The sequence below is a fragment of the Hetaerina americana genome, unplaced genomic scaffold (assembly GCF_022747635.1).
Source record: "Hetaerina americana unplaced genomic scaffold, ioHetAmer1.1.p SCAF_27, whole genome shotgun sequence".
NCBI lineage: Eukaryota > Metazoa > Arthropoda > Insecta > Odonata > Calopterygidae > Hetaerina > Hetaerina americana.
The window spans coordinates 5,952,099-5,977,794 of record NW_027286841.1 but is presented as its reverse complement, the minus strand read 5'-3'; the positions used below and the strand labels follow the sequence as shown (position 1 = coordinate 5,977,794).

The 25,696-nt window shown below is 38.5% G+C and overlaps 1 protein-coding gene across 1 annotated transcript in view; it reads right to left on the bottom strand.

The window, feature by feature from the left end:
- The window catches only part of LOC139689673 (hemocytin-like), a 202,796-nt gene that overhangs the window by 16,645 nt on the left and 160,455 nt on the right, over positions 1-25,696 (bottom strand). Inside the window, exons 69-81 of the mRNA XM_071586862.1 lie at positions 24,804-24,920; positions 24,489-24,690; positions 24,246-24,350; positions 22,452-22,567; positions 20,365-20,545; positions 20,124-20,233; positions 15,819-15,933; positions 13,735-13,854; positions 12,232-12,345; positions 10,439-10,696; positions 7,755-7,858; positions 5,331-5,621; positions 580-702 (exon numbers count right to left, since the gene is read on the bottom strand). Coding sequence (XP_071442963.1) covers positions 580-702; positions 5,331-5,621; positions 7,755-7,858; positions 10,439-10,696; positions 12,232-12,345; positions 13,735-13,854; positions 15,819-15,933; positions 20,124-20,233; positions 20,365-20,545; positions 22,452-22,567; positions 24,246-24,350; positions 24,489-24,690; positions 24,804-24,920 — 1,956 coding nt within the window. The remainder of the gene's footprint in view (positions 1-579; positions 703-5,330; positions 5,622-7,754; positions 7,859-10,438; positions 10,697-12,231; positions 12,346-13,734; positions 13,855-15,818; positions 15,934-20,123; positions 20,234-20,364; positions 20,546-22,451; positions 22,568-24,245; positions 24,351-24,488; positions 24,691-24,803; positions 24,921-25,696) is intronic.

Genomic DNA, 25,696 nt, shown 5'->3' with positions numbered 1-25,696 from the left:
CATTTAAAAAGCAGCAGCACATCACAATGGAAACAATTTATTTTAATATTTTTCTCCATTCTTAAAGGTTGAACCAAAGAGAATCCAGTTTTTAAAGAGTAAAAGTCTTCCAAGCGTTCATCCTACATTCCCTGAATCAATTTCGGTTCCGTTAATAACTTTGAATCTCATATATGATTCATGACAACTACTTATCTTAGAAATATTGGGCAAATTACAATGAGATGAGCTTAAATATTATGTCATTTCGAATTAGGGTAGATCAAATAATTATGTGAGAATAATTAGCACAAAGTAACCACACATAAATGGTATTAAAATGGTATGCCAAATTTCAAATTCTAATCGCCAGAATTGACATCAATACAAGAGGGTAACAAATGAATGCATTTACTCAGATGTAGAGTAAATTTGACTAACTTAGAAGAAAATTTAATAATTAATATTACAAGAATAGTTTCTTTTACATTTTTGTTAATTTAACGCTCAGTAAATACATCAGAAAGAGCCTTGGGGGGTATTTCAGTAGTCCCAGGTCTAATTTTACAGCAAGAAGATGTGTACCATTAATGCACCTACCTTCTCACACACTTTGACACAGTGTTGTACTTTATACTGTTTTATCACCAACGATGCATTAGTTGACAGGATGCATTGCCTGGATATGCAGTTTTCACCAGGGATTGACCACTCCTTCCCCACCTAAAATTAGAGCAATTGAAGACTTTGAGATTCATATCACTGGCTTACAAAGAGGTGATTCACCAGCCTCTCACAATCAGCCTTCTCTAACGAAGACAGTGATTCACCAGTTCCACACTTTTATTTTCTTCAATACTGTTTATGGTTCAGAAATCATTAGAACACTCACTTTTTGGTTCCAACAATCATTTTTTTTGGCTCCTCATCATTTCCATGGGGTTTTTATTCCAGCTTGCCTTCCACTGTTCTAGATGTAATCACTTTGTGCATACTAATATTCCCACATTATCACAGGGTAATTTGAATTTGTCTTAATCAGTACTTTTACTATCAGTTGTCTCTCCCAGATGTGACTTGTTGATCTATTATAGGTTATACCAAGACTTTGAAGCTATGCTACGACAAAGAGCACATTATATAGATCTGTTAATCTAAAAAGCACCATAGCATAACATGAAAATGAAGGGCATCTCCCAATGCGATCATTCACCACAACATTTTTTACTCCATAGTAAAAGAATACCTATTACCCTTTAGTTCTCGTATGAAATGAAATTCTTCCATTCTTTTCCATTCATTAAAATATAAAACCAATAGGGATCAAATTTCTTATTAAATGAGGGTAGTTTAAAAGGTTCTCAGAATCACCACCAGAAGGCAGCACTTTAACAAAGAGTTTCCCATGTAGTAATAGGTAACCCTTTATGAGTAAACACGTACTGCGTCAGTTCTCTGGGCAGAGATTTGTGGCGCAGTACTTCATACTACACAAGAATAACAACAGAGACTTCATAAAGAAAGTTATGAAAGCAAAGGAAATTCATGCCAACATTCAGGACACTCCGAGAGACTCTGTTCCTTCATATTCAACTATTGTCAAGTGGAAAAACGAGTTACCGTTTGGTTTCGACAGCTTTTGATAGTCTTTCAAGAGAGAGCTTTCAAAGATGATTATCCATGTAGCGATCAGCAAAAATGTGCCACTACCTTAGAAATTATTGCAAAAGGGCATGAAATGGTCATGAATGGAGGATCACCGACGGAAAGTGTGAGAAATAACTGCAGCTGTGGGGATGTCATCTGAATGGGCACATCACATGTTAACAGTGGAATTGGATATTCAGTGGAATTCGTATCTGCTAGATGAGTGCTGCCACTCTTGACACAGGATCACAAAATGCATTAAAATGGAAATTCCTGAACAATATTCCACCCATTTAAAGAGCAACCAACAAGATTTTCTGCGCCTCTTTGTGCTCACAGATGAAACTTGGGTCCACTACTATACCCCAGGGACAAAACAGCAGTGAAAACAGTGGAAACGCGTTGATTCAAACCACCAAAAATAGCAAAGGCAATACAGTCGCCCTGAAAAATTATGCCTTCAGTTTTATGGAACACAAAAGGGGTTCTGTTGATAGATTATTTTCCCACTGGTCAAAAAATTACGGGATAATACTATGCTAACCTCCTGGAGCAAAAGATACACAAAAAAAGGCCAGGTTTGACAAGGCAGAGAGTCATCCCTCATCAAGAAAATGCACGCCAACACCCAAGTGCCATTGCCACAGCAAAAATACGCAAAATACGCCACAAATTGTTGCCACACCCACCTTATTGGCCAGATTTGGCTCCATCATATTTCCTTCTCTTCCTCAAGCTCAAAACTTTCTTCGGGGGATGAAGATTCTCTTCAAACAAAGAACTAACAGCCGAAGTAGACTTGTATTGTGCAGGCCTGAGGGAATCTAATTTTCGGGATGGGATCAAGGCATTGGGACATAGCTGGACCCAGTGCATTTGTGTACAGGGAGATTACAATGAAAAATAAAAAATTTTCCCTGAGGTAACTTGTTTATTTCTATTCCATTGCGAGAATTTTTCAAATTACCCTCAGGTCAATAACGGTTATTGACAGTAGCAACTTGAGGTCACATGTGCTTCTCTTGTTAACAATGGCCAGTAAGAATAGGATAATATCTCCAGATGATAACATCAGAAAATCTCTTTTTAAGGAAATAACACAACTGTTGACAATGATGAATAAGGTGATTTTAATATTTATGATTATTAGGATGATATGGGTAATGATGATAGCACGGAATTTTCCAGCACAAATGAAGACATTGGTACTTATCCATTGACCCAGGAAAGTAAGCGCTGAAGTAATGAGACCCTGCAATTGCTTAACATGAATAGAAGAAAACATACTTATATGAATGGGAAATAATCCTATTGAAGCAGACATTTTTTCCTGTATCTTGAAAGAGATATTTTGGAGGTAATTTCAATTGAAGTGAACCTGTGCATGCTCATTTGAATCCAAAATAATAAAAGGGACTTGACAAAAAACAATTCAGGAGAACCAAGGTGAGCTAATGAGCCCAAAAAGAATAAGGCAAGAACTAATTTGAGCCTGTTTTTCATTGCATAAAGGCTCAGGTGCAAAAAAACAAAAAATCCTGGGCATCCTGGTGACAAAAACCCTGTTCCCAGGAAAATTATGGCTAACAAATGTTTTATGCTTATTTCATTTTTGCGAATTACAAAATCAATGAAAAGGATAAACAGAAAAAGACTGCCCATTTTTGACCGGGTAGCTACCCATTTTTTGGTCTTGAACTTTACTGAGAGAAACTGTGATGTGCTTGAAAGTCCATTGAAATTTAGTGGCAGAGTATGTCATGCACAGTGTAATCCAATTACATGCGCTCACTTTAGAATAGACCTCGCAAAATGCGCGAAAGACCCTTGGGGTACTGTCTTCAATTTTCTATTTACACTGGAGAGAAACCATCAGGGGAAAAGAAAATTTCTAATCATGAGGTCATAGTTCTACGATTCTGCATCTTATAAATGGCTGATGCCATGAGGAAGAGAATGAAGAAATACCAACGATGATACTTGATTATAGCATGCAAAGGACACCAATTCATATAAGAGAGTGAGGCAGACTGTACAAGACCTCACATTGCAAGACTGTTTCAAATACCATTGAATTAAAAGATCCTACGATTATTAACAAACATTTATTTGTAAATAGTTTACTGAAATAGTGTAGTAGAATAATATACTATGATAATCAGATATTCATATTTTACTGAAATGTTAGTCAAGTAACAAAAAAGGGAAATAATATTGTCCATTTTGAGCTAAATTCCTGGTGATGATCAAATCTTTCTTTCAGACTGATACATAAATTAAAATATGTTTATTTAAGATTCAATATTAGGTTTTGAACATGTGCTGGTCCAATCGCTTACCTACTATTCGTTTCAAAGAGTAAAAATGTCACCGTTCCCAAAGCACATTACTTAGTTTTGCTAGATCAGCAGTCATTGTGAAGTTTTATAGACCAAGGAGCACACTGATGCAGTGTCTCAACCTTGAAACATGAACGTGAACTTTTGTTCATGCTTTCAGCGAATGACACCATCGAGCAACTTTACGCATGGCTGCTCCTTCAAGGAGAAGGAAGCAAATAAGAAGCCACTCACTGATCCATGCCATTGGTATCACATTTTCCAAGGTGCTCTCACATTGTATGCTCTCTCTCGCTCTATGGATTAGGTGAGCAAAAGAGAGAAGTCACTATGCCACTGAGGCCAGGCCCCAGGAGGAGGCGTGAATGGTGCCATCAAAATTGGTGTCCCCTAGTGGAGAGGGGGGAGGTGGAGGGCACCCACAATAGAAAGGGTAGACAATCAAAACTATCCCGCATCTATTGGTGCCTGTCTGCTCTCCTCTTTAAGTCCTTCAGAGAGACACCACTCAAAATGCATCCTGGCGTATCCAGGAACCATGCATGTCGACAAGTTTTTCACTAGGGTCCTCCGAGTGCTCTCTCGAGAAAGTAAAGGGTGCAGGGGAAGAAGGGTACCACAATGCCTTCCCCCAAAGCTCAATCCCTGTCCTTCTTTAGTGCCTGGCAACAGAAGATGAGACCAAAGTCCCTTGGCAAGGAGAACTACAGCGGGAACACTGAGTGCATATTCCAGAAATGAACAAAAATACTATAATAAAGTAATTGGAGCACCCCTTGCTCACTGCTCTTGTGTTTTGATTTCTATGGTACCCTGAAGCCTAAAGTCATGCCTTAACATTAACTCGTTCCGCTAACATTTGAAGCATTTCAATAACAGAATATCCAAATCCCAGGTGGCATCATAACATGAGGAGAAGGTCGTAGCTGTGACTGCAGAATGTAACCAAGTACAGTCGTAACCAACTCCGCAATAAGGAAATTAGCTTTACATGAACTTTATACAATTATTATTATTATTATTTTCACTCGTCAATGTGAATATCAAACAATCATTTCTGTTTGATTTACACAAATATTTACAATGACAAATAGAAAATGAACACAGTATGTTAGAGAAGACTGTAAGGAAATATTAAAGCGCTTAATTAAAATTACATTAATGAAAGAAGAAAATGATTCACTGAAAGAGTGTTTCAGTTAATGAGAAAGATCACAGAACAGATCATGCTCGTATTACACTGTGCATATGAAGCCAGGTGTTCCATAGCCTATCATGTATTTGGGAAATTCACAGAGGTGTCATACCAGCCTTGCAGACCTCTGAAACCTACACATTAATCTTCACATGAAAAATCTCACCCACCTGATATATCTTCCCTTCATCCTGGCAGGCCTTCCTAACAATGTCAGGGCAGCACTTTCCGGGGACTGGGATTTGCTCCAGGTGATACTCCTCAGCGTCTGGATGTTCCTCAAGTGAAGGGCAGATGCTGCTGCTGCAGCTCGTCTTGAGGACTTTCTTTGGTGCTTTGAAGTGCCCCTTGGCGCCCTTAGCCCCCCGAGAGGACCCTCCCTTGGCACTCTTTGTCCACCGCTGCCCCATCTCAATGCACATGCACTCCCGACAGGGGCCATCTTCCCACGTCTCGCCCACCTGTGCGAAAACACCATCCCAAATTGAACCACATCAACATCACACACTCTTCTTAAACCTTCTTCCCTTCAATTAATTTGATTCTCGATTCCTTGCTGAGTTGACGTGAAATAATATAAAGCCAAGGAAACAACTGTGTATTTTAGAGAAGGAAGTAAAAATCCAGATGTTTGATTGGCCAAGATGAATAGCACAACTCCCTTAATGATAGGGTTTGGTCCCATCAACATGTGAATTAACAAAAACAAAATCACATTAATGCGTCTTTCTATGATAAAAGACTTGATGGATTCCTTTACAATTGCTAAAGACAATGACTTGTATTTTCATTCACGTACTTTAGGATCTCTTGAAGCATTGATAGAGATATAATTACGATTAAAAAATCAATTTTGCCCGCAATGAAAGCATTCATTCTGCTGTTAGCCAAAGACAACATTTTTAATTGATCAAAAACAAATTTTTATGCCATGGTTTGTGAGATTATATGGTCATGCCTGGGATATGGACAGCACAGAATAAGGCTCACAAAGGAGAAGGATATTTGATTAGGGCACTAACTGTAAATGTGTCAAAGTTTAAAATGATGTCCCGGTATGATTTTATTTATAATGGATTTATGTCGGTTAGTCAAAATAATACTGAGAGCTGCTTATCTGTGATGCGTGCCATGTTCTCTTAAGGAAAGACTCAAAAGGAGAAGCTTACAACTCACACCCTCAGTCCACTGACCACCCATTGACAGGTCTCCCCATTTCAATTGACTGTGAATTGAAGTGAGAATCATCGTCGCCACTTCTGCCACCTAAAATGCTGGTAAGCATCACGTCAAAAAAAAATACATAAGCCCAAGGTGCAGTTGCATTTAATCACAAAACAACGTAATGATTTGCTGAGGCAGAAGGAAACTGAATATTGATGTTACTGTTTATTCAAAGACAAACCTTTTACATTGCCAGCTGAAATTATGAGCTTCCCCAATGCACTTTCGATAACTGCGTCAGTTTGATGCTCATTCTAATTTTATCAGTGCAATGCTTTGATTTGGCCAAAAAATCGCTGAGATGCAAGGTGTTGTTCAAAGTTGCAATATGGGCAGAAAAAAATGAAGAGGGGGTGGGTACAATAAAGGTCTCATTTATTTTAGGATGTCCTCGAGGTTCGTGAGTCATTTAAATGAGATGGGTGTGCACTTTAGCTGGAGGTCTGACGTCAGCACTCTTACTGAAATTCATCCCATTCCAATGACATTTTTATTGTCCCACCTCTTTCTTTCCCTCATCAAGCCCTTTGACACAACTAATTTTGCCCTGTATTATAGCCATTTAAAGTCCCCCTCCTATCCATAGTATATTATCCTGCTTCCGTGGGCTAAACTGTTTCTGGAATTGCTCTTTTCTGGTGGATGAAAATATCAAATTTGGGTTAAAATGGGTTATACACTCGAAACATTTTTCATCTCATTTGCGGTGATCCCCAGGATTTTTTATGAATTGCTGTTTTCCTTATTATTGTAGTTTATTATTACATCCTTGTTTTGGGCATCATAATAAATACATAACATGCATGTACATGCTGCCTGGGTTTTTATGGTTGGCAATTTACCTACTTCCAACAACAAAGGTCAAAGGTTTGTCCTCTGCCTCAGATATGGATACTGCACTCTTTACGTAATGCTAAACATCATGATTTCACATATTTTGGCTCCTGGCTGGCTAATTTAATCGACAGAAGATTGGTTCAATTTTCGTGACAGCATCCACGAAATGTTATTAATGAAAACATTTCTGTTTGGGATTTCATCCATAAATGATGTTTTTCAATCAAATGTTTCACCAGTGCTGTAATCAGCTTCACCTGAGGTTAAGGTGCTGCATGGATGAAGTCCTGAACAGAAATGACCTCATGTAAATTTAGCAGATTAGTTAAGTCAATAGGAAAACTAGGAGGTGTGTTTGGTGTTAGAGTCCGTTGGGGATCATGGAGTTCCTTATCACCAGGGGGTAGGAAGATGGGACAACTTGTGAGAAAGACAAATGGAAAGAGTCCGTTGCAACACATTGCATCACCAAGGAAAATGCAAGGGGAGGTACAATGCATGTCGAATGTTGACAACCACAAAAGTGCACTCACCTTTCTTACAGATGTAAATTTTTGGCCCTCTTCGAGCAGTTTCTCACCACCTTCCTCGCTGGCCACGTATTCATGCTCATAAATGCAGACGTCCTTAGGTGGTGCTGTGGATTAATATGACACTCATGATCAATCACGACGGACAAGATAGGGCTCATCACTCATCCCCATAACCATTTTGGCACTTAGGAATTACATCCTCTTCCCCAAAGTCTCCAGATTATGACATCGGAGTTTTTGATAAAGAAATTTGATAACTTTGAACCCACTGAAAACAAAAAAATAGGAACATTGATACGACTCATATATTTAGCAATTTCAAAAACTTAACCTTTGATAATTTGAATACCTTGGAATTACTATTTCCACGTGCAGCTTAATGCTAGTTGGCTGGAGGAGTCCAATCTGGCCCGTTATTACTTTTCGATACACCCAGCCGGATGAGATTTTTTTATGCCTTTTCATTTTCCTCCATGAGTCAATCTGATGATTATCACCACCATCAATGCCGTTTTGTTCCAACATAAATTTTTATTTTGATCTCCATGACCAGAGGGCCCTTATCTGACCCCTTTGTGGAAATAATACATAACCCACTAGATTGCATCTAATTTTTGCTTTCAAACCACTCATTCGAATGCCAAAAGAATGCCCACAGTTTATTGCTTCATATTCTCCCATTCCTCCCACCCGCTAACAACTTCCCTCCCTCTCCTTCCCCATTCACCATGCCATTCAGCGAGCAGCTGTAGACCTTACTTTGGAAGATTCAACATCCTTACTCTTCCCTGTTTGTATATATTCCATACTATAATCTTTGTGCCGCAAAACAAAGCCATATTCACTCTGAAAACCAATGCTGATGTACGTAGGTATCGCACAAGAGGTTGCCACCACTTTAGAATAACTGCTTACCACTCATCCAGGTTTGCTAAGAACCCTGGATATGCTGGTGTGAAATTCTTGATAGCACTACCGAGAAAATCAAGGGAAATGGATTCTGATTCTCACTCAGCAGGGAGCAATCCCCAAGATTGGGCAGAAGGTCCACTGGAAGATATCATGTCAACTGGTGCATAGTTTGCGTGTTACAAAAAGTCATAGAATTACAGTAAGCATTTTGGATAAACTGTTTTTTTGCCATTACTATTTAACAGAGGAACCACTCAAAATGGAGGATGTGGAGCTATTGGCTGTTAAAGAAATAATCTCCTTGAGATTAGAGGAACCACTAGTCAGGGAAGAGAAAGACCACCTGTTGGAGGATGCCCTGGGATTTGTGGTGATACTACAAGGTGCTTGCGGAGGGCCTGGCCCTGCATTAGAATGCACAAATGAAAATAAATATGCCAATCAAACGGCTTGAATTTGCTCCAAGAGACCTGCCTCTCTACGTTGGCACCTTCGCACTTTTGACACATATTTGATCTTGCTGGAATAAATGATTGCAACCTCTGCACAGAAGTGAATGGCAGTGCAATCACCCTGAGAAAGCCCCTCCTTACCCCTAGGCCCTTACTGCATCTGAAATAGTCATCACCCAGCAGCCATAAAAAAAGCAATCATATGTATTCCTAGTGAGATGTCAACTGATGGGGAATTTTCGATCCCGTGAGTGAATTCACCCAATTCACATTAAAATTGTGCAACTATAAAAAACTTAACTTGAGTAATATATTTGCAAATGACAGTCACATAAAGAAATGGAAAAAAACATTTATATTGTTTCTTTTGCCGCTCTTTCCTTTTTTTCCTTTTGCCGCTCTTACCTTAGTAAGAACTACCTACTTTTCCCAATTCATTTTCATTCCCATATCCTCACGTAGAATTTAGCTAATTTTTTCCAGGCACTCTCTTTTTATTCCAGTTAAAGATTCTACATTCCTCTATAGCAATCTCCTAATCTTTGCATACCGTTTAAGTTTCAGTTCTCAACTAAATTATGATCTGAATTTGCACTTGCTACAGGAAGCTTCATGAGCTGATGAAGCTGTTCCTAAATCCATATCAAACTATGATTTACTCTGTTACCTAGCTGTTTCTCCTGGCATTATCCATGGATACCTAAGCTTGTGATGACGTTTGAATTGGATGTTAATAACTATCAAACCCTTTCTCAAGGAGAACAAAGTGAGGCTTGGCAGATATCTGGTGCCAGGAAATGAATACAGTTCTATCATGCTTCTCATCCCTGTTCTCTAAAATATACTACTCAACATAATAAGGGATGCAGGGCATCACAGGTGTCATATTGATATCTTAATGGACTCATGCATGGTAATAAATCATGTGCAAGTGTTGTTCTGGCTTCTGGTAGCTCTATACCACAGGAATCAAACCAAAGGTTAGTTTGATGAGTGAGAACAGAGGTAAGATGTACTAAGGCCAAGGTAGCAAGCAAAATTCACATATATACACCGCTGAGCAGTCAGGACCTGCCCCAAAAGTGGTTCCCCACTGATTTTCTCACACTCAGAAACTTGCACCCCATGGAATTCTGACAGACACATTAAAGCACATCGAGGATTTTAATCCAGGACCCTCTGGTTGGTCTCCCAATGCTCCACCCACTGTTTTAACACCATGCCATTCACAGGACGTATCTTCACGGCTTTTTTCTATCGGATGTGCAGATGAAAGAGTGCAAACAAGGAGAATGAAATTTAGGAGAAACGGAGACTCACAACATCTGTACTCCGGACAGCACTTCCCCTCGACAAGAGGTAACTTTTCCACGCTGTGGTGCTGGGGGCAGTCAGGCCTTGGAGGGCAAAGGGTCACATTGCACCGCTCGATCACACGAGGGCAGCACCCAGATTCATCCGTCCACCGCTCCACGCCAGGTTCCAACTCCTCTGGTCCCTCCTCACCCTCCCCGAGCCCCTCTGCCTCAACGGGGCTCCATGATGACAGCGGCTTGCATTTCCCAAGTGGAACGCACACTTTACGGCAAAGGAAAGTCACCAATCACTTAAAGTTGGTCTCATAAACAAAGTTAAGACTATCAATGTTACATATGAGGATTGCATAAAAAGTGTTGGTAACAGTTATGTGCTGATGTGTGCGTGAAATACTGAATTCAGACCGTTGGTTAAGTGTGTGCATGATGATAGATTGCATTGGGATTGATAAGATGACTGCATACCATTAACATCACTGAAAATTTGGCAATGCAAAAGATCTGAGTAAACTTGTTCTCCTGAACAAAATTAAATAAGAAAGTATCAACACCCAAAATTCAAAGTGCCCTCCCACAATTTCAATAAAAGCTATCTTTCTCATTCATTTTGTGCTGAGGACTTATTCTTCCCTTCAAACCACGGATTTCATTACCCCATGGAATTTGCAAAAAACTTGACATTGTTGCTTTAAGATTCTTTGATATTAATGAAAATGATGTAATTGACAATGAAAAAACGGAATCAAATACAAACTATATTTACTTAACAAATCAGTGAATGAACGACAAGAACTATCAAAAATGCAAGATATGTACACCATAATAAAAAACACAAAAATAGCAAATACTTTCAGCTTACATGCTTAAGTAATGCATGTATAGCTACAACAAAATGGCCACCTTCTACTTCCAACACTTTTCCTTTGATCCCCTGATCTAAACAGAGCTGAGTGTCTCATATTGTTTAAAATGGGGAGACCATTATCACATCAACTTGGGGAATGCACACCAATCAAGCCAATCAATGAAGCTCAAGATGTCTCACGGCCTCCCACGGTAATGTCACGGTGAATTTTCCAAGATGGCCACCCATTTTGAGGAACTTGAATTTATGCAAAATTCTGTTTGGATCACTTAGCCCAAAATATTCGGGATGCATTTTAAATTTCTTTTTATTGAGTATTGATAAACCAAACTATAATTTACTATCATAATTTCTAACATTTTAAAATGCAATTCACACCCCTACTGCATGAGCTAATTTATTTGCAATATAGGGGGGATGCAGCTGCAGGGAGTGCAAAGCCCAACAATGGGGACCGAGCTCAGATGGCCATAAATGTTCTATTAATAGTAATTTGAAAATACAAGCATTTGAACACCAAGGAGTCAGTGGAATTTTTCAAAAGTTCCTTCACTTAAACAGCTATAAATTGTGAGTTGCAGGTAGAGTATCCCATACAAAGGATTGACTGGGTTCAAAACAAATTGCGCATAAGGAAGGTGTACACTCACATATAAACAAGGAAACTAATCCAAACGCCAGTGACCAATGGGAGATTCACTGGGAAGTGAGGGGTTTAAATCCACATGCCACAGGTCAATGGAACACATGCATCCAGTGAAAGGAGGAACACACACTATCATACATACATATTTTTTCAAAGCAGTCAAAGGGGAAGTGAATCCTAATGCCAGGTATCACTCTGCAATGCCCTCTAGAAGAAACTAATTACATAAAATTGACTGCTTACAATATCCAATCCACTATCTAATTACTGGTTTGTTTATAGTTACCACATATGTATTCCTTGCACCCAGATATGGAAGTCACCATCTTCAACTCCTGTCCATAACCACACTCTGGTTTTACAGGCTCCGGGCACCCTGTGCTAGGAGTTGTTCCTGGAACTAGAATAACGATCTCTGTTAATTTTAGCATCAAACAGCAGATTCCAACAGGAGGCTGAATCTAACAGCAGTGAGGTTTTCAATTAAAGCAGCAGAGTCAAATATTTCAACAGTTTTTTTCTGGCCCTCCTTCTAAATTAATGTCGCTTCATTGTCCCTCATTCCTTGTGCTCGTTTTTCCTTCAAATGGGAGCATGTTATGTGAAGTCACTCCATAAACACACATTTCCACAAGTCAAGAAAAATGAAACAACATACCTATCAACCCCAAAACCAGAAGGCACTAATTTTAAGCACAAGGTCGATCTAGGGTTTTCCACAGTGCAGCTGCTGAAGTGGGAGTGTATTGTTGCAGCCATGCTTTGTTAATTTCAATTTCAATTACTGCAATTTCATTATAGGACAAAATTATCTTTCAGTTGGAATGTCATTTGTTACCACCAATAACATGAATTTTCGAACATGGTACAATGAATTTACCACTCACTTTATGCATCCAATATTGTAAAGTAAGCTGTGGTAGTTGTTGATATTTGCTCTTTTGTTCACATTGGTATTAGATTGGGCAGATGCATCAGACCCGACCGCAGTCATTGAACACAAAGTTGTTGAAATGGTACACAATTTGCTGCTTTAATTTTATGTGACATGGTTGTCAATCTATGAATCCGATGAGAAACGGCTTAAAAAAAGAAGGTCAAAACATATTTGCAGTTCAAAAAACAATAGTTGTAAGGAAAAGTAAAGCTCTCAAGGTAAATAAATTGCAAGTGAATAGAGAACAGACAGCGTCAGAGTGAAATTGAACATGAATTTAAGTTTGATATTTCAATAATCCAAACCATCATTTTCAGCAAAGCAAAAATAACCAGTCGGACAGCATTGGCAGCTATCGTACTTCTGTAGCTTCTGTTAAAAAACTCATGCATTCACCATTAGTAGATAAAATTGAAAACTTCTCGTCACATCGATTGTTTCAAAGTGGTTGCACGATATGCCTCTTATAAAGGCATTCATTTGTGCCAAAGCTTCACACATATCTCAATCACACTGGAGGCAACATTAAGTATTGCACAAATACCATCATTCTCCCTGCTCTGACGATTCCCAGAGGAAGATCTGGACACTGTCATATGAATAGGCCTGACTGGGTGCTACATAGAACTGTTCATGTGCAAATAAAAATGAGAGAATTTGATAGAGATTCACCTTTAGACTTAGCACTCCATCGCAAACACTTGAGTAAAGGGAAACTGACACTGTTGCATCTTGAAGGGCAGAGCAGACTGAAGATTAATGTTCAAAAGTTAAAAAATCATATGGAAAGAGAAAATGTCAGTTGGGCGAGCAGAAAACGGGGTTAAATAAAAATAATAAAAGAATAACTACCGCACAAATATTTAGGGCAGCACTCATTCTCTGCCCCTGGCTGCTTCACTGCTGTCATCGAGCTTTCACATACAGTCTCCACCTCGGGGCAAGTTTGGACCTTGCAAACCTTTGATGAATCTACGCAAAAAATAAAATGAAAAATCAGTATCTGTCATTAATAAAATTATCACCCATCAGCTATGTAGTACAGAATAGAATTCCTGAAAATTGAGATTATCAGGGTTATTCAAAAGGGAGTAGCCACATTCATCATTTAGAGATTCAACAAAATCCAGTTTCAAGAAATGAAAATTGCAAAAATGAAATTTAAATAGAGTCAATCTGATCGATCCATAAGGGTGAGAATGGAGCCGTCTGCTAAATATAGGGGAAGGTCATTTTGAAAGTTATTATGTACTGTGGGTAATATGTTATTGTGTAGAGGCGGTCCCTTAAAGTCATTGTACACTTGAGGAACCCAAGAAGCCAGGCTACACATTACATGCAGGTGCAATGTGATGCAAGAAAGAAGTGTAAACCAAAGCACACTCAAGTAACTACCAATTAGAAGACTTGAAATTTTTATTTTATTAACATTCAATTACCAATATTAACTGTACAATCTTCTGCTGTAAAGCATTTGATTTGTTTACTCAACTTAGTGAGACATCTAAATCTGCTTTTCTACCTCAAATCAAGTATCAACACATTTCAGGATTAAGTACCTACGTAAAAAAGTAATAATTAATTAATCAAATGCAAAATACTTCAACAATTAAAATCCAGATACTGAAAACCATTTGGGGGTAGGGTTTTTCTTAGAATGATAGATTCAGAAAAAAATGATTGAAATAGAAACTATTTATCAACAGTGATATATGGTACGAAAATTTTAGGCAAATCATTTTAATTTTAAATATAATTTTCCAGTGGCACAAAATGGGGAGGAGAAGAGGAGGTTGACAATGAGGAATGGCAACAATGGGGATGAGGACATCCATCAACAAAAGAGAATGACGGAAATGTTCAAAAAATGAGAGACATGCTCAATCCAGATCAAAGCCTGAGTGTAAACAGAAGAGTGCAATATTCCGAAAACCACAGCGCAATGCATTTGTACACAAGATCTAGTCACGAGAAAAGTGTATGCCAAGATGGTCCCCAAGGTGCTATCGGAGGTGGCTCATGTAACAATCTCGTGTGGTCTCTTGGACTGCTGTGAAAGTGACCAACAGCCCCGATGGAGTGCCGCCAGACTTTTCTTTGTGTTGCCAAGAATGAAAGGGAGCCTGAAGGGCAACCATTTTGGAATGCTAGATAATGTCAAAGGCCATGACGAAGCGCCAGAGCAAGATTCATGCCGATGCCTTGCAGGAAGCATTCCACAAATAATTGAGGCACTGGCATTTCTGTGTCGAATTACCAAAATTCTTCAAGGGCGCCCTTGAAGAATTTATACTTTGATCTGCAATACATTTTTCCCTGGGATTCATTCAATTTATTTTTCAGACAGATCTTGCACACAGTTCATCATGAATAATTCTGAAAAATACTACATACTGAAGATGGAATATCTTCTTGTAATGACAAAAATATGAAACGTTAAAGTAAACAATGTTTAAATTTCATTCATTACTGATAATAATAACTAAACAACTACTAACAATGACTAAGGTGAGGCTTTAGAAAAAAACATAATTTTGAAGAATGATTTGGTGCGATTTTACAACAGCAGTCAAAATGATCACTTTTCATGCTAGTAGGCTTGTAATAACAGCTAACATTACCTTAACAATAAGCTCTCAATAGAAAAATAATAAAATAAGCTCTAAAAAGAGTTTCCAATGTGAGTGTTCGACTAGAGTTTATTGAAAGTCACAAATATCAAAGACTAGTACAAATTGCTTTGGTAGAGAGCGCATCCTGAATTTCAAATATGATCATAATGGCCACTGTGGCACTGCCAGTGTTCAGTTGAGCAGAATAACAGGACAAATACTGTCAAATAGGTGCAAATGCACTTTAACTCCCACCAGGACTTATTGCTGTGAGCAAATGAAAGAGCATGAAATAAGAGGAGGAGGTAGAGGCGTAAGGCGTACCTGTGCAAGAGCATTCTTCACACTGATTGGGATACCACACATCTCCGGGGAAATGGCCCTCCTCGTCACAAGCCTTGCAGAGGGAAACATCAATGCACTTCTTATCCTTCCACACCTGAAAGAGAGAAGGGAGATAGAATGCATTAAAAGAGCAAATGCAGAGAATTAGATTATTGAGGAGACTACTACTCCTGTTTATCCAGGATTGCAGAGATATAAAACATTTTCTTATGTACTTTCAAAAATACTGAGTGCATTAAATTCAATTTGAGTTTTTGAAAACAAATGTTGACCCGAATAAATAAGATACAGCTGAACTAACTTTCAAGTCAGAGCTGAGTTCTAGAAATATCTTACCATTGCCATGAAAAATATACTGGGTCTGTAGGACAAATAAATATATTAATATTATAATAGCATCTACAATAAAATGCAAGCCTAATGAGGGATAATATTGAACCACTGCAAATGAGCATAGGAATAAAATTTGTCATGGGGGCTACAGGCACACTTCAAGGAAACCTTGAAAAATTAGTTGGGGTCCTTTCTTAATACCACATGCAAAATCATTTATTTTTTCAATTTACGCCAGAGGTGTGCCTCCTCCTCCCTCTCTTCCCTGGCTAGAGCCATCCAACGGGGCCTCATTGAGATAACACAGCACTAGCTGAAATATTTCTACATGATGTAACTCTGGATGTGACACGACAGCCACGAGATAAGAAATACCTTGATTGGAGGAGAAAAGGTGATAGCAAAGCACTTCGACTCATTCTAAACAAGGGTCAGAATGAACTTTGTTGACAAAGAACACTAATTTTGAATTTATACTATCACATTATTTCAATTATAAGCAATTTTTAAAAACATGAGATTTTACAAAATGTAGGTGTCTTAAAAAATATGTAACATTGTATTTATGCACATTACTGCAAAATATTGTTAATTTAATCCCACATAAGTTAAAATACATGTAACTCGGAACAAAGAGCAGTCCCAGACCAAATGCATAGAACTTGACATGATTTTGGAACATTCATAGATATATGAATAATATAATGATATATAAAAATTATATATAATAAATTTCCCTATGGAATCAAATATGAAACAAAAGAACCAGTTTTTAAGAAAAAGATGTTTAATCTATTAAAAAATAAAATGTTCTATTCTGGAAATGAATTTCTGCAATTGTCTCTACACATCAATTCTGACTTAACCAAATTCGTCCTTTATATGTGTTCCTATCCCTTTTCCTTATATCTGTTTCTGTATATATGAGTATTTATTCGCCGTTTGGCTGGATTTCGTGTTTGAATGTGTGTATATATATATATATATATATATATATATATATATATATATATATATATATATATATATATATATATATATATAAAATGGCCTTCTCGTGAAAGAGTGGAGAGGACGTGTGGGATAGGGGTGAGGAAAGGAGAGGTAAGGGACCAATAGGAAATAGACAAGGGGAGGGAGGGGATATGTAGGCAGCTATTGAATGCATTCAGTGGGCGTGGTTCAGCCCAGGGGGTTTAAATGACTGGGACACCCAGATATGCGCCATCTCGCGGGTTCTCACCTCTATTATACTTGCAGATTTGGGAAGGATTTCAATCACCGAAACGGAGAAGCAGTCATCAAAAGATTGGTTGTGGGAAGCAGTGTGAGTAAGGATGGGATAATTTAGAAAGGTGGGAGATTTGATGGAATAGTGGTGGTTATTCATGCGGAGGGAAAGTGCGGTCGTGCATTTGCCCATGCAGAAAGCAGGGCAGATGTTAACAGGAGAGGCGATACATAATGTTTTTTGAGGTGCAGGTGGCATCAGGTTAGGAGTTGGTAATAAGGGAGGGGGAGGGTCTTAGAAGATGGCAGCATTTGCAGCGTGGGTAGTTGCATCGGGCGGGGAAGAGAAGGGGGTGCTTGCAGTTGCTTTTGTCAACTTGAAGTTGTCTCGCAAGTTCAATGGGTGTTTAAATGAAATGGACGGACAATGTAGGAATAAAAGTGATGTGGACTGATTTTTATTAATAATTGGGAAGAGGTCACGGATTATATGTTTAATTTCTTTGTGTTCTGGGGAAGAAAGTGGTGAAAAGATTAGGGCATATTGGGCGGTTTGGCTTTGGGAGAGGAGTACTGTTCAGTAGTTTTTCAGGGTACCCACATTTTCTGAGAGAGTCATGTAGCTGGTCCAAGTCTTTCTGTTGGGAGGGGGTGTTGTTGCAGAGACGGAAGCCAAGGACAGAGAATGAGAAGGGGATGGAGGGTTTTGTGTGAGGTGGATGGCAGCTGTCGAAATGAAGATACTGTTGCTTATCGGCTGGTTTAATGTGGACTGAGGTGAAAAACGTATTGTTTTGGAGGTGAATGTCGATATCTAGGAAAAAGATATTCGAGTCAATTATATATAAAGAAGTTAAAATAATTATAGAAGAAGTAAAAGATACCGAGGAGAAGGAGGAGTTGAGAGAGGAAATAAAAGAGGATAAAGTTTTGCGTCCATTGTTACAGAAAGTCATGTTCAAGTTTAGCCATATAAAGATTGCCGTATGCAGGAGCCATACGCGTGCCCATTGCAGTGCCTTTTATTTGCAAATATATTTTGTTGTTGAATTGGAAAGCATATTTGGTGAGGACAATTTCCCTCAGTTCAATGAGGAAATCTGTGGATGGGGTGTGTGGTGTGGATCATAGGGAGAGGTAATATTGCAGGGCTTCTAAGCCTTCTTTGTGGGGAATGGAGGTGTGGAGAGATGTAACGTCTATCGTGGCCATGAGAATGGTCGTGTTGTGCGGAATTGGGATTGAGTGTAGACGTTCCAGAAAGTGGTGCGAATCTTTGATGTAAGAAGGGAGTGAAGTGGCTATTGATTGAAGGTGGTGGTCTATCAATGCGGAGGTTCATTCTGTGGGTGAGTGGATGCTAGAGACAATGGGGCATCTGGGATGATTGGTTTTGTGAATTTTGGGTAGCAAATAGAAATGGGGGGTCTTAGGATTAGGTGCCAAAAGAGTGGATATATCTTTGGGGGAGAGACTTTCTTTGGGACCAAAATTGGATAGAAAAGAGAGAATATCCTTTTGATATGAAGGGTTTGGATCTTGGGGCAGGGGGGCATAGCAAGAAAGGTCGTTTAATTGGCAAAACGCCTCAGCATTGCAGTCTTTTTTGTTTAGTACGACAACGGATGACCCTTTGTCTGCGGTCATGATTATTATATTTTTGTTCGACGCTAAACGTCTGAGAGCTTCTCTCTCAGAGGGGGTAAGGTTATCTGTTGGCTTTAGGGAATCTATGAATTTTTTATCGGAAATATTTGTCAGAAGGAGATTGATAAAGATCTTTCCTAATCAGGAAGCAGCATTTCACAGGGGTGTGCTCTTCGCTTAAATCCGCCATGTGGAAAACTGAGGAGTAAGTGAAACTTTGAACTACAAAATGAATCGTTGAGACTGAATACAGCCTTCCCAGATGGCAATGCCTTCCTAGAGTTGTAGTGATAAGTTGCGCTATGCTTGCCTAGGGGAAGAAATGCATAGCTCGATAGCTCCACCAACCACAGCACTATTCCAGTTATTTTTCGGTACCCCCTCACATACGTTAACAAATTCATCAGCGTTAAGTGCAGCATGCAATGCTACAATAGCTATGAAAGCCATAGTCCTTACAATACCAGAACCTCAAAAAATCTGCACCAAGAATTTTTTTAAACTAAAAATGCGGCACTTAGGCATAAAAATATGGGCCACATTCTTTTTAATAAGTAACCTGAAAATGTGAGGAATCTAAACAAAATGTTCCAATTTAAGAACATACTTGGCTCATATCTCTTAAAATATATGTTTTACTCCGTTGATGAATATCTTCAAGTTCTATTTGCAACTGTATCATATTTTGACATGTTCTATATTTGTACAACAAATCCTTGGACAAAATGAATGATTTGATTTGAAATACACCTTTGTACTTTTTCTTTTGTACTTCCTTGTGTTTTACTTTTCTTTCATTGCAACATTCTGTCACTAATCTCACAATCAAGGCTTTTTGTAAAGGTTTATGCCCACAATTAACAAACTTTTCTAAATGCATCCCACAAAGTCCATGTATTGACCATTATTGGGAAATCATCTTTCACATATTTCTCAAGGAACATATGAGAGACATTCATGGACCACTTTTTTGGTACCTGTTCTGACCCTAATTCAAGACATAAATCCTTTTCCCTCAATTTTCCCAACCAATGAGAAAGCATCATCACGTGTGTCAATGAGACATCAACCCACCTTCCCATTTGGGCAGTAGCATCCATCAATGGAACTCATTGAGCAAAGTTCAGTCTTGTGGAGATCACATGTTTCAAAGCATCCTGTGCCACACTGATGGTATTCCAACCCTGTGGGAGAGAAGAACACAAACAAGGATTATATTCATGCAACTCTATCAAAAGAGGCAAATCAATTATGCATATGCAGCAAGGGTACTTCAATCAATACGCTTGTTTCTGGCACCAATGGTCAAATATACCTTCTGGGCATTCAAATGGGCAGAGCTGATGAGTCTTCCATTCAAGGCAAACGCCTTCCCGAGAGCACTCCCTCGAGTAAGCATCCAAGCTTTGACATGAGGACTTCTCCTTGTCAGTGGAATGGCAAATATCACTACGACAGGACACTAAAAATGGTTCAGGATCTACCACTGGATGGCACTGATGATCATGGAAGAAAGCATCAATCAGAATTAACACAAATTTCATTTGCCTTCCACACCACAACTTTTAATATCTCATGATCATTACTTGAAACAATATTTGTTTTAGTGGCACAATGAAGGCGGAGCAAACAAAAATTTGATTCAACATTGAACAATTAGACTATTCCTGGTGGAGCAATCAAATGTGAACTATTTATATTTCTATAAATACAGCAAACCGCTGGGATAAAGAAGTTTTCTAATCTACCAAAAGATGTACATTCCTACAGCCAAGAAAGGTAAATATTAGAGAAGATAGATTTCTCCAACAGGTACCAGTATTTCTATCGATCCATAAGGAGAGGAGCATGTTGAAATCCCTACGACACAAAACCCACTGACCATGTCCTCCCCTCTCAGCACTCACTTGATATCACTTCTCATGATTTAGATCATGCGCACTACACCAATCTAGTGAAATTGTCTTTATTACTTAATGAAATCTCTGCTTAAGAAGCAATGAACATACATTTAAGAAGCAAAAATGACTCCAGTGTTAAAAATGATCAAACAATAAACCTCACAAAATCAAATCAATTAATGGGGAGAGGTGGGAAAACTACTTCGAAGGATTATGCTTAGGAAAATGCATGGGTCTATAATACCCCTTCACTATCTTGCATGGAAGACTCCAGTGGATATAGTACTAGAAATAACAGACAACTGCATAAACAGCTAAAATTTGATCTTTACAATATTCATGAGTGCAGATTAAATATTTAACTTTATGGTTCTAAACAAACGTTGACATTTTTCATGGTTTAATTGCTAGAAACAAATGAAAAATAATGACAAATAACGAATATTATGTAGGGACTTGGTTAAAAATATCAGAAATAAGGTCTCTATTGAACACTTAAAATGCAAGGGGAAGAGGGGATAATTATAAAGAAAAATTTTGATTGATTGCTGCCAATGTTCTGATGAAAAGTGATATGATCCACAGGATGGATGCTTTCCTGGGACCATTATTTGTTTGTACTTCATGGTTAATCAAGAATAATTAATCCATTCTAATGTGTAAAATGCGATTGTTTGACAAATGATTCTCTTTTCCCTATTAGTGATTAGAATAAAATGGAAGCAGAAGAATAAAGAATGGACCAAAGCCCAGGGGCTGCAGAGAAGTGATGATGAAAAATTTAGTCAATAGAAGACTATGCACTTCTCAACGTCACTTTCACACCTAAAAATTAAAATTACTTGAATACCAATTGCCTGATATTGGCATTAGTGCTGTGGTGGTTTCCAAGTTAAATTGGCATTGATAATTTTAGGCTTAACGTTTCTGTTGTATCCCAATGAGCTAAGTCATGAGCAAGGTGTTATTATTGCTGCAGTGCACACAACATGATGGCAGCAGGTTATCACGTAAAGAGTGGACCAAATGACCGAGAGAGCACAATTACCTCTCATGCCTCTCCATTTTTAAGTACCATTTCTCTAAATCCATATCTAACGCACAAAGAAAGAATGAAAGACTGCATTTCCACAGGAAAGAATTTATTTCGTTGACTAGTTTCCCTACACTGTAGCATCATCAGGACTTTGGAAGACTCAGCGAAACTACTCCACAACGATAAATTCTTTCCCATGGAAATGCAAAGTCTTTCATTCTTCCACCGTGCGTAACATGGATGGATTTCCACAAAGCATCGGCCTCAACCATCTCTCGAATGAAATCCATATTAGTTACGTGGTTTGGCACAGAAAACTTTTGTTGGTGCTTCCTGGGCAACCAGAGTCTGGGAAATTGATGGTCCGCTGTATCTCCCTCTCAGGAATAAAAGGGCACACACTCAACAAGAATTGAGGGCAGCAAATGGGGGGGGAGAGAGACTAGAAAGGAGGCGCCCACCTACCAATCCAAATTTCTCCTTGTCCATCAGATGCAGACAGGGGTCATCGTCTGGAGGCAACGGAGGGCACTCAGGGATCACCGCCACTTTGCATTCCTTGTCTTCCTCTCCTCCCAATTCTTAACACCACAATGAATAACAATGGACACATGGTTAGGTAAATTAATAGGAGAATAAAAAATTCCATTACCATGAGTCTTGATCGATATTGATGTTTATTGGCTCCTAAAAGATATGCTCGAGACATGTATGGAACATATCACAGAGATTGCAAATATGCCAGACAGACGCAATACAAATGCAATTGGAGTTTGAGTACAAGCGATACAGCCATAAATAAATAAATTAAAAAAAGGAAACAAAAAAGTAAAGAGGAGCAGTAACAGCTTACATAGTAATAAAATTATGTATCAACAGAGAGAGGCATGGATTCATCAACACTATTGAATTGATGCCTGCCTCAGTTTATTATTCAACACTTTGTACTCCCTTCTTCCCGATTCCATATTTACATTCTTCTATTTTCTTCTCTCATCTTTCTTCTTAATCATCTCATCATTAGTGTTCTTGTCCTTTCCTATTTACCATTCCTAAAGTTCCATTTGCAGCCTTTGCTGTCCCTTTTCTGAGATTTTCCCTCATTTTTTCTACTCCCCCGACCCAACTTATTAATTTTTCAACTGCCTCCTGCTCCTCCTCTCTTTTTACCCTGATCAATGCTTCTACATTGGATTCATCCATTGCTCTTCCTTTTTTACTGTCATGAATCACATGCTACACTCCATTAGAACTGAATCATTATCTGAATCCACATCAGCTTCCAGGCAACTCGGTGCATTGTTATGCTATTCATACAAATAACGCATTAAATTTATACATGTAAATCTGTGCCTAAAACCTAACCATAATATAGCCTAATTGATATCTCTCCAAGTCCCCGAGTATTTTCGACATAAACCTACGCCCACTGAGGTTTTTCTGTGGAATAGTCTAACTGATACCTTTCTGAGTCACCTGGCATTTTCCATGCATACCTACGCCTTCCAAGGTGTGTAAATCAAGTGTTCCTAATTATTATCCCCTATCTCCTGCAGAACTCAATTGCTTTTATCCCATGTTCATTCCTCGTACCTAAACCTTAATGCCCCACCAAACCACCATCTCTTCCTTTGCCTACCATCGCATTCCAATTCCCCATCACACTATTAACTCTTTCCTTCCAGGAATACCAGCAATTGTTTCCTATAATTGACCGTGTACCCTAATGACTTCCCTGTTATTGTTTGTTGATATGTAGACCTGAAAATTGACCAAGGTTTTTCGTCCAGCTTTCACTCCTGCTAATGATATTCTTTGAGTTTCCTGCGGTATATTGACGATATTTTTCGTACCATTTTTTTCTCAATATTATTGCCACCCCTGATTGGCTCTCTTCCCCTCGGCGGTAAATTATAATTGTTACTCCAACAATCCCCACTGTACTTCCATCTGACCTTGCACAGCCATAAAATATCTGTATTTCCTCTATCCACTTCCCACATTGTATTTATTTTCTAGTTTTCCCGCACCTAACATCATCCTAGCACTGCAAGCCCCTATTCTAACTGGCTTGGTCCTCTTCTGCATCTGCATCATCTGCTGCTGCTGTTACAATCAATTCTTTCATGCAAGGATTTCATGCGATGGTGACTGCAGAAGCCCTGCATCTCCCATAATAATAAATAATTGCCAATTGCTTTTAACTTTAGGATTCCAAATGCTAGCATATAACAGTTTTGAAAATGAAGGCCCACTCACCTGGAGGCAAATCAACCAGCCAGCTCAATCCAAAATCATCCGCATCGTCCGTCACAACTCCTTTACTTGTTTTCATATCATCCATTTTATTTTTGTTGCAGTTACCTGGCCAATCAATTAAAACATTTAAATGGCAGGACCTAATTAACTTTCAATTGTAAGTCTTAAAATTACACGCTATGAATTCAAGCTTGAGTTAATAGACATCACACAACATGAATATGCACAACTAGTGTCACTTACCACACAGCCCTTCAGTTTTGTTGACATACAATTGAGATGGAAGACGAATCACAAAAGCAAAATTCTCAAAATAAAATGAGACCTCCAACTGTATTGGTGGGATTAATACATTCACATCTTTATCTCCCAGCCTCTCCACTTTAATCCATTCATCATCATACGGGAAGGAATGCAGTGTCTTTTTGTCAACACTTACTTGAATCTGAAACATTGATTGCATGATGTAAACAGTTCCTGTGTTCTTGCAGGGAAAATACCATGAATCTTTACCTTCAGAGCATCAGCAGAGATGCACAAATGACTGGGATATATTACCTCTTTATTTTCCTCAATCCTTTGAAGGTGGACAGAATGTTGTTTGAAGAGAATGGTAATTGCATGAGTGCAGGTTGAAGCAGGTTTGTCTAAGCATTCCTTATTCTGAGCCAGAACCTAGATTATAAATATAAACTATGTTATATAAGCAATGTGATAGCAATAATTTTCTTTGTAAAAAATCAATAAGTATGATACCTGTGCAACATTATTTGCTTAAAATTTCAATAGATTACTCAACTGCTGTCTCTTTTAATTCTGATATCTCATGATTTTTTTCTAAAATATAATACATGAAAATTCCATTCAAATTAAATAGTAAACAGTTAAGATCACAGCCATACGGTGAATTTTTCCTTACTAAGGAAACCATGCCTAATTTGAAACTTGAGCGCAAACAATGGACATTCCTCTTCAGCCTTGCCCAGAGTTAATTAGGCCATGCAAGCTATTTTTCCCAGAAACATATTCAAACAAATGACATATTAAAATATTTAACAAATTCCAAAGAGACTGATACAAGAAAATTTGGCCCCACATAATTTACTTATTCTGTCAACCCACTATGATAGAAAAAACACCAGAATTCAGTTCCTCAAATTCTAAAAGTGAGTAAAGAAGTCCCATTATGTATGTGAAAAGAAAGTACAGTTTAGGAATTAGCAGTTTGGGCATAGAAAGCATTCCTAAGAGGAATCTGGAAGGTTTAACTGGAGTAAATAGGATGGAGTACAATGAAAAACATAATAAATATCAAAATGTGAATGAAAATGGAGGGGGGAAAGTGGGTGGAGCTTGAGAACAGGATCAAGAGAGCAAGAAAGGCAATGATGGGAATGGTAAATATTTAAGACGTTATGGGTCAAGGGAGGGATGATTAGGAGGATGGATAA